At 37.7% G+C, this 14,162-nt stretch overlaps 1 protein-coding gene across 1 annotated transcript in view; it reads left to right on the plus strand.

The window, feature by feature from the left end:
• Positions 1-3,090: 3,090 nt before the first annotated feature.
• The window catches only part of AGA (aspartylglucosaminidase), a 30,683-nt gene continuing 19,611 nt past the window's right edge, over positions 3,091-14,162 (plus strand). Inside the window, exons 1-6 of the mRNA XM_074228918.1 lie at positions 3,091-3,370; positions 6,124-6,277; positions 7,601-7,713; positions 9,839-9,951; positions 11,469-11,580; positions 12,316-12,391. Coding sequence (XP_074085019.1) covers positions 3,259-3,370; positions 6,124-6,277; positions 7,601-7,713; positions 9,839-9,951; positions 11,469-11,580; positions 12,316-12,391 — 680 coding nt within the window. The 5' untranslated portion in view covers positions 3,091-3,258. The remainder of the gene's footprint in view (positions 3,371-6,123; positions 6,278-7,600; positions 7,714-9,838; positions 9,952-11,468; positions 11,581-12,315; positions 12,392-14,162) is intronic.

A 14,162-nucleotide genomic window follows, 5' to 3' on the forward strand; every position in this document is an offset into this window, starting at 1 on the left:
AAAATTTGATGCATTTTTCTGTTTTATTTTACTTTGTAGCTAAACTTTCCTTAAGCACTGTGGTCATTTCAGGGATTGCAAAAGTGAATCTGTTTATCAAGTCCAAACACATCCCAAGAAGAATCAAACTCCAGAATAGTTAAGTTGACACAGTCTTCAAACATATAGAAAGGCTCTTTGGGAAAATTAAAGTGAAGTAGAAAATTGTCAATGGGACCAAGAGTCATATTTCTGTGGCTTAGATCCTTTTTCCTCAAAGGGCAAAACATACATATAGAGAAGTTTCTGATGTCCATGCAGTTTCTTCAATAGTCAAGTTACTTGCTTCATGTGCCTGGAAAAACTAGATAGAGGCTTGTAAGGGATATTTTAGACAGATACCTTTAAGCAATTCATCCAAGCCCTTTCTTTCTCACAAGCAGAGAGCAGATGTGAAAGAGATTTGGCTGTGATGTCTATCACTCTATTGATCACCAGAGTTGATTAAATTGAATTAGTTGGCTGGACAGTCTTCTTTTCTCACTTAGAGTTCCCTGTGTCTTTACCCTCCTAACTCACAAGTTTGGAATTCTGTCAGAAAATGACTTTCCATATAAAGTTGTACATTTCTTAAACATGCAAGCTCTCAAATTCATCACAGAAACAATAACTGAGATGAACCACTGAGACACCCTGGAAACCTCATTCAAAGTGAATCTAGTTGTAAGAAACCACATTTCACCTGTGCTCAGTAACCATAGAAGGTTTCTGATTCCAGTAACCACAGGGGTAAAGCTCAATTACCATTTTACCTAAGGCTACAATAACACTTTGACTGATGGAAACCGTCATGGGTTGCAATATATCTTGAGATAATAATACTTTGATGGATCCAAGAGTCCATTGGTGTGAGTTATCTTAAGATCAAATATTAAGTACCTTCTATGGAAGGTATTATGCATAACACCTAATGTGGAAGGTTACCAGGGACATATCTCTAAGAAAAGTTAATACTAATATACAGATTTGACCAGGCCACTCACCTGTTCAAAAATTTTCAGTAACTCTTTTTTGAGAGAAGGATGGAATACAAAACCTCAGCATGGTATTTAAAGCCATTCATAACCTGGCTTCCAACAACTCTTTCAGTCTCATTTCAAACATTATACTTGCCACTATGCACTCTCTGTTATAAGCAAACTAGAATTCTTTCTCCTTATAAAACACTGCATCTCCTGCCTCCAGAGTTAGTGATTTCCTGTTTCTGGAATTTACTCCTTCCTCATCTCTATCTTATAGAATTTGAAGCTGATTCAAGTGTCACCTTCCATTCCTTAACTTTTCCTCCCCCCTGCCCCCACCTAGTGCTCAAAAGAAAGGGTTTTTTAGCTTAGGTTGGTGAATTAGAGATAGATAGATGATATATGGGTAGACAATTGATAGAACGACAGATGGATAAGTAGATATAGGTATGGATAGATGATAGATAACTGTATTTCAATACAGTTTCCGTTTCAGACCATCACAATAAAGTGAGTTAAAGTTTTTGTTTCCCAGTGCACATATATGTGTGTATATATATATATATATATGTGTGTGTGTGTGTGTGTGTGTTTATATATATATATATAAATATTATATTTTCAAATAGCATTATGTCAAAAAATGTATATGCCTTAATTAAAAATACCTGATTGCTAAAAAATGCTAACCATCTTTTGAGCCTTCAGTGAATCATAATTATTTTACTGTTAGTGGGTCTGGTCTCCATGTTAACTGAACTGGTCTGGCTGTTAACTGATCAGGGTGATTTCTAAGGGTTGGGTTGTCCATGGTAATTTATTAAAATGAGACAACAATGAAGTTTGCTCCATTGATCAACTCTGCCTTTCACTGAATTCTTAAAGGACATTGTAGGGCTATTAATTGACCTAATTTCAATATTGTTGTGTCTAAGGAAGGAGAAGAGAGTGGTGATCTGCCAGGTTGGTGGAGCAGTCAGAACTCACACCACATTTATCAACTAAGTCCTATATGGGCTTGGTTCTTGATTCCTCAAAACAATCACAAATGTAACATTAAAGGTCAATGAATGCAGATCATGATAACAGATATAATAATAAAGGAAAAACTTTGAAATATTGTGAGAATTACCAGAATGTGACACAAGAGACATGATATTGGAAAAATAACTACAATAGACTTGCTGGAGGCAGGGTTGACACAAACCTTCAATTTGTAAAAAGTGCAATGAAGCAAAGCACTATAAAATGAGATAGTCTTATAATTGATTTTCTTTGTAATCTCAAACAACTTATTTTATTCATTTAAAAACACTATTGAAAATTCTGCGAAGGAGCCCATAGGCTAAATACTCAACCGTGTTTGGAGAATACAAAAATTAGCAAAAACAAATACAGCCCCAGAAAGACAAGGCATTAAAGGAGTCAAGGCTTAGGCTACTTTTGTCATCTTGCCTGAAACAGTAACCGTGCATCCTGGGCAAGTTGGCTCCTCTACTCAATTATAAGACTAAGTTTTATTATGTGTTATTATTATTCTATTTTAAAGTCCCTTCCAACTCCAAATCTATGCCCCTACATTGTATTTACTTCCACATTTCATCCAATGAGATTACTGGAATGGAAGGAGCAGCCTTGGGGTACAGCCTTTAAGCTGAGGAGGTGGGGGAACTGCTGAACTTCACACAGACTGGGGGAGGGGCATTAAGGACAGGCCAGCACACAAGGCATTATGGGAAACTGGAGGCCGTTAAGTGAAAGGCCCAATATCAGCAAAAGTTGCAGGCCTTACTTAGAACACGATCCTGTCTCCACAACTTGATGTCGCTTATTTGGTTCCTCTACCAAGTTCACTTTGCCCAATAAAAGCGCACAAAAAAAGAGTCCAAGAATGATGAAAGGGCCCCAACTTTCTGCCACGCCTCCTTCAACCCTCGGCCAGGCGGGAGTTCTGCTTCTCGCGGGACTTCTACTTCTCGCGGGACTTCCCTACACTCCGGAGGCGGAACTTCCCCGGAAGCCAATTGGTCGAGGAGGTGGCGGGGTGGAGTCATCGGTCCCCGGTGGAGAGGGGAAAGGGAAAGCAGCAGCGCGGGGCCGGTGCAGAGAGCGCGAAAAGGGACTGGGGGAGAGGAAGAGCCGCTAGGCCGAGCAAATTCCCGGGGTCCCCGCCCCCTTCACCCTGGGCCCGCCCGGGTCTGGGTTCGAGCTCGCGGCGACACTGCGCGTGCGCCGCGCCCCTGGCAGAAGGGGCGCCATGGGGGTGGGCCCGCTGCTGCTGCTCCTGCTGGCCCGGTCCAGCCTGGGCAGCCCCGGCCTGCTGCCGCTCGTCCTCAACACCTGGCCTTTTAGGGGTGCGACTCTAGCAGGTGCGGGCGAGGGTCGGGGCGGGCGGAAGAGGCCTTGACTTTGACCCCATTCCCGCTTTGGGCCCTGATTGGGGGAGGGGAGACTGGCCAGAGATGAGTCCCTTCCCTGTGCTCCCTCAGGACTAGGAATAGGGAAGCCGAGAGGCCCAGGAGGAAGGAAGCGTAGACCCCCCCAGGGTCGCCCACCCCTACACTCTCCTTTGGTAGGTAGCAAACTGAGGCAGGCGCGGAGGAGATTAAGCGACTTGTGGCCACTCATTGCAATTCTTATGCCTTCAAATCCCAGAAGGTTGGAATAAAGTAAAGAAGCCAGGGGTGAGGACTGCTGCTGCAATTTGGAGAAGCTTATTAACTTTGACCCGGTTAGGAAGGACCCCAGAGATCATCCAGCGCAGCCCCTTCATTTTGCAGAAAGGAAACTGAGGCCAAGAGAAGTCTTAAGGGAAGGTGACAGAGGTAAGAATTAAGCCCTAGCAGTCTTGCTCCCCAGGGCCCAATTCAGCAGTCTCTCCCTTGTATGAGACCTGCTGGGTGTAATTGAAGCAAAGAGCATCCTAGACACTGGAAGGGACTCCCAGAGCACAGCCAGCATCTTACAAATAGGAATCTGAAGACCAGAAACCTCCATTTGTTGAAGGGCAAGAGTACAATAGCGAGTGCTGCAGATCCTTGGACTCTAAATTCAGCTATTTTTTCATTGAAGCATGTGCTTGCCAGCTTTTGCCAATCCTATACAACTGACTCAAGAGGCCAGCACAAGGCCTTGCATTGCTGACTTGTCTTTTTTTTTTCCCCACTAGACCTTGTGCTGTTTATGTTGTATCTCAAATTCTTTATCTCCTGAAAAGTTGAGGTAACTTGAGGGACAAAGAAATAAAACAATAAGACAAGTGTAGAATCAGTTTAGGCACAAGAAGAGAAAGAACCTTTGAACTCACTGGGTTGAATTCAACACTAGTTTTATAAAATAGAAATATGAATAAGCTTGAAGTTTGCTTGAAGGCCTTTTTAATTTTTTTAAACAAACATCTCTCCAATAAAGATCTCCTTGGTCTTATGATGGTGGGCAACTCTGAACCCCTGGTTCTTAAGACCAGGGAGGCTATTCTTCAGTTATGCAAAGTACTCCCAGTCTGGGAAGCAAGGCCAGATAATTAACCTCTTATCCTTCAAGGGCCAACCTACCTAAAATTCCATTTGCACGGTCTTGTAGATGATGGGTGTTTTTGTTTCATTTGGTTTTGTTTGCTAACCCAGCAGCTTTTGAAAAATTCTGCGAAATGTGGAACCTAGATTATGATCTGTCCAAGGTTCCTGCACAATTGAAAGAAGATTGTTGAAATGGGTAAAAGCACTGTAATTCGGTATGTGCAGTAGTGGTGTTTTAAATCCAATATTCACCAAGAATGTTATCTAGTCTCCCAAATATTTCACTTTTGCTAGTAAAGGCATGGAGTCAGCTGAGGATTTGTGATTTAAGAAAAGGTTACAGGGAGTTGGAGGAGGATTACAATCATACAACTTACGAGCTTTGACATTTCAAGCTGTTCCTTTAGTATTCTGTTCCAAGCTTTATTTCTGAACCTGGAATCTAATACGTGTGTGTATATATTTGACTATGAGGTAGTCCTTTTTATTTAACCTTAGGGGACTTAACTGTAGGTTTTGCTTTAATAAAGGTAGTATATTTTATTCAAAGATGCATTTCATCATAAGTTCAGAAATACACAATTGTAAATTCTCTTTCTATATGCTTTGTTTTATATTTCCATTATAATAGAAATCAAGGAGCCATAATTTTAATGGCTCTCCATCCAAACTACCTTTGTGTAGCTAACAGTTTTCTCTTTTAAAAACAAAAGAGAGAGAATCTCAGTTTTCTTCACTTTTCTCCTCTTCCACAGTCTCTCATCTCAGGACAGTGTCTTGTCACTAGGAGGAACCAGAAGAGAAACTAGACAGTTTTTTTGAATTGACAGCTAAAGTCTTTGAATCAATATATTCATATTGTGCTTAATTTATATGGCAAGAAAGACTGCTGCTTTCCTCAATCAAACTTTTTTAATGGGCAAAGTAATTGTGCTAGACCCTGGGGATACAAAATATGAAACAGCCCAGCTTAGAGGCTTCCTCAGCTTCAAGGACTCATTTTTGTGCCAGAGATTATAGGATTAGCTCTGAGGATACATAGGAAAGGCAAAAACAGTCTTTGTCCTCAAATAGCTTAAACTCTAATGAGAGACACAAAATGTACATACAGGGCAAATATAGAATATATGGAAAATAATCTTAAGCGAAAGAAGACTTCCTATAGACTGTAACATTTGAGTCCTGTGAGAAGAAAACTAGACTGTGGGAAGGAATAATGTTCAAGAAGAATGGAAAGATATGGAGGGACCAGGTTGTAATGAACTTTAAGTGCCAAATAAAAATAAGTCAAATAGTTTATCTCAGAAGTAATCAGTTTAGAAAAATCATTTTGGCAATTGGGTGAAGGATGGATTGGAGTTGGTAGAGACTTCAGGCAAACAATTTAGGAGGCTGTCTCAGTTGTCTCAATAAACTACAGTGTTGGCTTTGTGAATAGAGAAGGAACATACAAGAAATTGTTAATAGAGAAATGACAAGATTTGCACCAGGTCATATAGAGTGAAGTGTCTAAGGTGGCAGTTTTGTTGAAAAATGCCATTTTGTTGAATTTCTCAGAAGTTCCAGACATGTATTTACTTAAATCCTTGTGTTTTGTTTCACAGCATGGGAAAATCTACAGGCTGGAGGTTCTGTATTAGATGCAATTGAAAAGGGGTGTGCTTGGTGTGAGAGAAATCAGTGCGATGGCAGTGTAGGCTTTGGTGGAAGTCCGGATGAATTTGGAGAAACGACATTGGATGCCATGATTATGGATGGGTAAGTACACGAGTCAAAGTGGTCCTTTAAAGGAAAGCTTAGTGTCATAGAGGTGAAGTCTTAAGTTCTCTATTTTGATAACACGGGCAGAAAAAGAAGAGAGGTATGGACTTTTAGGGAAGAAATATAAGGCCAGAATAATATTCTGGTGAACAATGGTTACTCAGATCTCCAGATGTTAGTCAATCGCTGTGCCTTGTTGATGATGATTATCCCATGGAGATAAACAATTTTGTTTGACTGAGACCAGCAAGAATCCAGAACTACTGAAGAATGGCTTTGTCCTCTTAAGTGTCTCCTCCTGCCTTTCTTAAATCTTTGAACCTTCTGGCCTTAGCGATTTCTTACTTTCAACTTTCAACATTTTTAAAAAATATTTTACTAATACACTTTTCTTTTTTTTTTCATCCTTGTTGCTTCCTTGTAGCTCTTGTCTCCTGATCCCTTTTCTTCCTCCCATGTAGAATCATTCCTTTTAACAATTAAATGCAGTCAAGCAAGTCAAGGCAACATATTAGACATTGATTCTGAAGTCAAGGGTCTCCCCTCTGCTATCACCTTTGTGACTTCAGGCAAGTCCCTTTATCTGCCTGAGTTTCACATTCCTCCTATGTGAAATGAAAATGTTGGATTAGATGCCTCTGAAGTCTCTTCCAGATGCAGATGTGATAAGTGTTCCTAGATCTGAAAAATGTAGACCTCCTTCTGTATGCCTGTTCATCCCAGGTTGGGTCTTCTGAAGTCACCATTGAGCTCTCGTGAAACAGAATTCTAGTCTTTCATTGTTTCCTTTCTGTTATTATGATCAGTTCAATAAACATCTTTAAAAGAGGCCAGGAAGGAGTAGAATTTATTATAATTGTTATTATTAATTATTTCAATGTGAGCTCTTTGAGAGCAAGGACTGTCCTATTTCTCATTGTATATCCAGTGTTTAGAGCACAGTGCTTTGTATGTAGTAAGTGCTTAATAGATAATTTATTCAATAATGCTTTAGGTTTGAGATGGAACATACACTAGGGAGAAGGGAGAATTATTTCCCATCACTATTAAAGGAAAAAATTATTATCAAGTTTGAAACTTTTAAATGTCTTTATAAATAGTTGATTTGAAGTGTGGCACAGGTTTTTTCATCAAAACTCTAAAACTTATTGTCTGCATTAAATTTTGCAAAAACAAAACTTTAAATCATTCACTAAAAAATATACCTTTTCTAGGTAAGCTTTGTCCATCAGAGAAGTAATATTAAATAAATGGAAAATTTCAGAATAAGTAAGATTTCATAAAACCTTAAGACTGACCCTCTTGCAAATTTTTCTTTAGCAACACCATGACAGTAGGGGCTGTAGCAGATCTCAGACGAATTAAAAATGCTATTGGTGTGGCAAGAAAAGTAATGGAACATACGAAACACACACTTTTAGTGGGAGAATCAGGTACTATTTTTCTAATTCTATTTAAATATTCTAAAAAACGTGCTTCTTAGGAATCAGGACTTAGTCACTTAAATCTGTGATTTGATTCATAATTTAGTCTTTAAAAAGCAGTGACATTTAAAGAGAGCTTTACATTCGTGTAAATGAGAATCATGACCTTTATCACATATTTTTATGCAATTAAGATCGCATACTTTTCACCTAAGTTAATAAACATTACAAAACTGTATAGTTTTTAAAAATGTGAAGCCTTTAAACATTTGTGTTGGAAAATAGTTATGATTTATTCTTCCTCATCACATCAGAATTTTATGTTGATTATACTTTGTTTCTTTTCAGTCCCAAAGGTAATATTCAATATGTCCAGGAACATTAAGTGAAAAATATAGTTGGTTACCTTAAACATCATAATTAGATCACAAATTCCATAGTTGACTCCCTGCTGTGTAAAGTACTTCTTTACCTTGAGGCTAAAGTTATTCTATTTCAAACTACCTACAACTTCCTTGAACCTAAAACTACTTCCTTTAAGTTCCAACAATACATGAATAGAGGAAGAATTAAAACAAAAACAAAAAATTGTAAAACCAACAAATAAGATACCACTAAAAACTTGTTTAAAGAATATATGCAATGTGTTCTACACTTGTGGACCTTTGCAAAGGAGTTGGGGGTAATGAAGGGGGAATTTCACTAGCTACAAATTTAGAAAACATCAAGTTCCAACATGCTAATCCTCAACCCAAGGTAAATCCTTACAACTTAGTTTCTCTGTTTCTGCCCCTAGACTGCCGACAGTTACTGCACAGAGTATTCCATTTCACCCACCAACAGTTTATCCTGTGATAATAACCACCACTGGGCTCCCACTGCTCTTTGGTAATCTTTCAGTTCTTGCTCTGACTTTTTCTATCTCTACCCCAGAGTGAGGTAGTATAACCAGAGTACTGGTCTCAGAGTCAGGAAGGTTGTTGTTGAGCTTCAACTTCAGTTGTGTCCAAGTTTTTGTAACTCCATTGGGGTTTTCTTGGCAAAGATACTGGAGTGGTTTGCCTTTCCCTTCTCCCAACTTATTTTACAGATGAGGAAACAGGTGAACAGGAATAAGTGATATGCCCAGGGTCACAACACCTTGTGTCAGAGGCTAGTTTTGAACTCACAAAGATGAGTCTTCCTGCCCCAGAGCCATTGCTCTATCCTCTGTGCCACCTACTACTCAGAAAGATCTGACTTCAAATTCTGCATCAGTCATTTAGTAGTTGTGGGGCCCTAGGCAAGTCTCCTCCTCAGTTTTCTCATCTGTAAAAAGTGGATCAAGAGACCACCTACCTAAACAAAGTTGTTGTAGTGAGATAATAGAAGTGAAGGTCTGCAAATCTTACGATACTATATAATTGTTAACTATTATTATTATTATCATCATCATCATCATTATTTATAACTGCTTCTTTTCCTTGATAATCAGTATATGTAGTACCTCTCTATAAAATCTTCTCTGATCCCATTCTGCCTTCTTTCCAAGCTAAAAATGATAATTTCCTCCTATTTTCCTTCTCCTCCTTTTCCTCTCATTCACTTGTGTTCAGTTTATTTGTATTTTTGTCATATTTCCCATATGGGTATCTGAGGATAGGGTCTATTATTTTTCATCTTTGTATACCTAGCCATAGACACCTTACCTTGCACACTTCACTCAAAAAAAAAAAAATGGTAGATTACTTGAACAACTGGAAATAAAAGATAAGTTTGGTGAACAAAGAAATGGGGTTTTTTGTCCTCTGGTAGTAGTGGGTATGTAGGGGAGAGTGGGAGGAGTTTGCAATCAGGAAGGTTTATGTACCTTCTTCCCATCTTTATTATCTTCATGTACAGGAGAAATTATTTTCTTCCTAAATTCATAATTTACTATAATTTCCATAAAACAAAGGCTTCCTTTTTATTCCTGTTTTACTATAGTTTTACCAAGTTACACCTTTGCCTATTGCTGAAATATTTTTTTGCTATCTTTTATTGAATGTCAAATAATTGATTGTTATAGCAATTTTGAAAATTTTAAGATGCCATAAGTCCTATTTCTCATCACCCTCATGAACTATTATTTTTGTTTTTATCTTCATCTCTTTAGCTACCCAATTTGCTGAAAATATGGGATTTTCAAATGAGGATTTATCTACCAATGCTTCTTGTTTTCTCTTCTTGGAGTGGCTGAGCCATAAATGTCAGCCAAATTTCTGGAAGGTATGTATGTTTTGTCATAGGATGCTACTGATTGTCTGACAGTATTGGAAGACTTTGGGGATTTGAAATATAAATTATTTTAACAATTTAAATATTTTCATCTATCTACATCTGAGAATCATTTGATACTTTGCCATCAGAATGTTGTCTGTGCCTGGAAGTGTTGACAGGTTTATGTGCTTTGAAGTATAACTACATCTTGTTGGGGATTGCTGCTGTCAGATTCTAGTGACTTGGCTGCTAATTCATACTACCATTTACTATATGAGCAGACTCTTTACCATTATAATTGTCTAGCTTTGGCTCCAAGAATCGTTGTCTACCCATCCCAGGAAGTGCTTAGTTCTTCACACAGTCCTTGGTCCTACCCTCATACCATTATCACCACCACCACCACCATTTGAATAACTGACTGGAATTATAAACTTAGTACCTGAAAATGTGTTCCAGTTCATATGTGAGGCATTAGAAGTATCTGTCGGTTTATATGTTTGACATAGATAATTAAGCATCAGGTTCTCTGCTGTCTTGATTAATGAAATATGTACTTTTAACATGGGTTTTCAAATGGAACTTTTCCCGAGAGAAAATTCTATGTATGTAACACTCATTCCTAGGATTTTGCCATTTTCTAAAACTTTTGTAAGATACAGTTCTCTCTCTCATCTCCATATATACACACATACACATATATACATAATAACATACTGTAGATACACATATACAGTGTTATATATATATATATATATATATATATATATATATATATATATATATATATAACACATGCAGTAATGATTTGCATGTTAAGTTTTATAAATGACTTTACAAATAGCTTCGATAAACTTAGTAAATTATGAATTTGTTTTGCTTTTAAAAGTCCAGGAACCTTATTCTAACCATAGTAAATAATGTACTTCCCAAACTTAATTATCATCTATGTGCCTGATTCTATTAAGGTCTTCTGTTGCTTTTTAAGAATCTCATAGTTTAGATGAAAAAGATTGATATCTGTTCTAAATAATATAATCTAGAAGTAGTAAGTTGTTAAAATATATGTTTTACAAATTCATATTATTAAATATAGATATCAGGATAATCATGAAATTAACTACTTAAATATGATCAACATTTATATTGTGATTTAACGTTCTTCAAAATGCCTTCATATACACTATCTCATTGAAGTCTTACAACAATACAGGTGCTATTATTATGCTCATTTTACCTATGAGGAAATTGAAGCAAATGGTTGAGTGACTTACCTAGGGTCACACAGCTAGTAAATGTCTGAAGCTGGATTTAAATTAATGTCTCCCTGACTCCAAGCATGCTCTACCATGCCTCCTCGATACCTCAGTTAGCAGCTTGCAATGTACCAGATTCCTGTTGTTCTTTTCTGTTGCTTGGTTATGATTATTGTTAGGTTGTTTTTTGTTGGGGGTTTTTTTTTTGGTAGATGTTTTTTGGATAAAGCATACTTACAGAAAAAAATATATTTGAAATATTATTTACAGAATGTAAAACCAGATGCATCAAAATTCTGTGGACCGTATAAACCATCTAGAGTCCTAAAACAGCATCTTCACACCTCTGAGAAAATAAATATTCACAGTCATGATACTATTGGTAATTTTTCTTTTATGAATTTTTCAAACTTAAAGAGTTGGAATTTTTAAATTGCTTTGCTAATCTCTTAACTTATCCATGATTATTTATGTTTCAGGAACCTGATACTTTTGTAACAATTAAAGAAAAAGATAGTCTAGGAATAAACTTTTCCTATTAATGCCTAAGGAAGAGTGGACCTCTTTTCTATGGCATCTGTTTGCCATTTGGTGACTCATCCCTTCTAGGACACTAAGTGACTTCCAGAATGCTGAATAGCTAATGAATATTCAAATGCAAGCTTAAAAATCCATTCAATTCTTGATTTCAAATTTACATGCATTATTTTTTTCTTAAGGTTGTGGCTAGAAAATTGGCGTCAGTCTGCCTCAATGATTTTCCTTAATTTTACTTTTTAGTCAGATTTTGAAGGATGACTGTCCATTTTTAGGAGGAAAATCAGGGGTGGTTGTGGCACCTCTCCAGCCAAAAGAATAAATTATGAAAATTGCTCATTAAAAGCCATAAATTCGGGATCCTCTGCTTCATTGACTTGATATTAAATAATGTCAATGATATTTTCATGGTTCTCCACTTTGCTTCTTCCATCCCTTTACCCTGAAAACACCTAATGGGAATGGTATTCTAGAAAATTTGATTAATTTTATTGTTCTTTTATTTAATTGTATTTCATAAGTCTTTCTGATTTGGTAAAAACTGATTTTGTTTTGTTTGGTTTGGTTTTTTAACTCCTAGGCATGATTGCAATTGATAAGACAGGACACATTGCTGCTGGCACATCCACAAATGGTGCGAAGTTCAAAATACCTGGGTCAGTGATTGAGTAATGGAAAATTTTTGCTGGGTGGTTACTACATAAAGGCTGAACTGGATGCTAAGGGGGAATAAAAAGAAGCATTATCCTTGCCCTTAAGCAACAGATTTAGAATCCAAATAGACCTCAGGGGCCATCTGATCCAACTCCCTCATTTTACAGATGAGGAGAGGGATCAAGTGGCTGAGTTGCTTACCCCAAGTCACAGAATAATTTGTTATCTGCTGTGCTTATGATGTGGTGGATCCAGTTCCCTGAAGGATTTGAGTCCTTCCCTGACTCATACTGGCCAGGTAGTCTTGGGCAGGTCCCTTGACCATCTTGTTTCTCAGGCCTCATTTACCCAGTTACAGGTGGGAGCAGGGAGGGAGGTCCCCACAATGGGAGTTGTGGTGATATTACAGGTCCTTGAGGGATTCTGCCTGATGAAAAGGAAGGCTCCAGTTTAGGGAGGTCCATTCCTCCAGTACTATCTCATAGCTATCTGTGTGTGTTCTAAATGTGTGCTTGTTTCCTAGATTATGGGCCTATTTCCTCCAGATCTTTGCTCTTCTCCCATTGAATCTCATTCCAAAGTGCCCTACTTTGCATTTTCCTCTCCAGGGCCTGATTTCTGTAATCAGAGTTTTTCTTGATATGCAGTGTTATTCCAAAAATCTGTGCCTTTGGTGGGAGGTATGCTCCTCAACCCCTACATTCTGCTCCTGAGACCTTCCTTCTACCCTGTCTCAGTGATACTATGAAGATAAATTTATTCCATACATTAGGAGCTCTAGTTCATCTTGTTTATTATCCTATATCATGCATTTCTGTGTATAAGTATCTGACACCATCAGTTTTTATACTCTTAGGTATTTTTTCTTGTGAATACAAATTTCTTCCTATTTGGTATTCTCTGTGCCATCTATCTTGAAAGATCTACATTGGCAAGTTCGTTTATCCATGTTTCCCCCTTCCCTTCTCTTTTCAAGCTAAAGCCCTCTTGATCAGATTTGTTAATTTTCAGGTAAATGGATTTTTTTAAACCAAATCCTCTTTAAATGCAAACTATCCCTTTCCAAGAACTTTACTTTTTCCAAATCCATATCATTTGTGGTTTCCAAGAATAAGTAATATACACTTTATAGATCCCACAAAATTCTCCTTATCTCTGGAAGCAAAATTACTCAGTCCCCATAATTCATTTTGGTAGCTTTGATACCTGTTTGTTGCACTAGGGATACTTGAGTAAGACTTTATTTATTACAGACTCTTCCTATCTTTTTTGTGATATTAACTGGTTAGCCCTGCTGCCTTTTGGGGGCATTGGTGATGCGGTGAACTCTCCTTCTTGCCTGCAAGACCTTCTCAAGAAGTGTGATGTATGTCTGTAAGAACTTCTCAAACATCTCCATACATCACACTACTTCCTATATCTTTCTTTTTCCTACTGAACAGACTATAGACGCCATCTCCCATCTTGTCAATGAACTGTTGAAGTGTAATTAGGTTTGACAGCATGTAATAAATGCCAGATAAGCATTATTGATATTAAATTGCTGGTGGAGTTAAGTAGGTAGAGCTTACTTGCAGGCAGAAGGTAGTGACAACATGTTGTCCTTGACATAGAGTTTGAATGATGGCAAGGACAAGGAAGGATTTTTACATGAATAGCATGTGCAGAGTCAGATTGAAATTTTTAGGACTCATTGGTAGAATAGAGGGGCTCTGTGAGAACCTATGGCACATAAGAGACTATAAGTAGTAAAGTTAAAAAAATAGGGGTGAG

Source organism: Macrotis lagotis, chromosome 3 (genome assembly GCF_037893015.1).
Source record: "Macrotis lagotis isolate mMagLag1 chromosome 3, bilby.v1.9.chrom.fasta, whole genome shotgun sequence".
NCBI classification, from domain to species: Eukaryota; Metazoa; Chordata; class Mammalia; order Peramelemorphia; family Peramelidae; genus Macrotis; species Macrotis lagotis.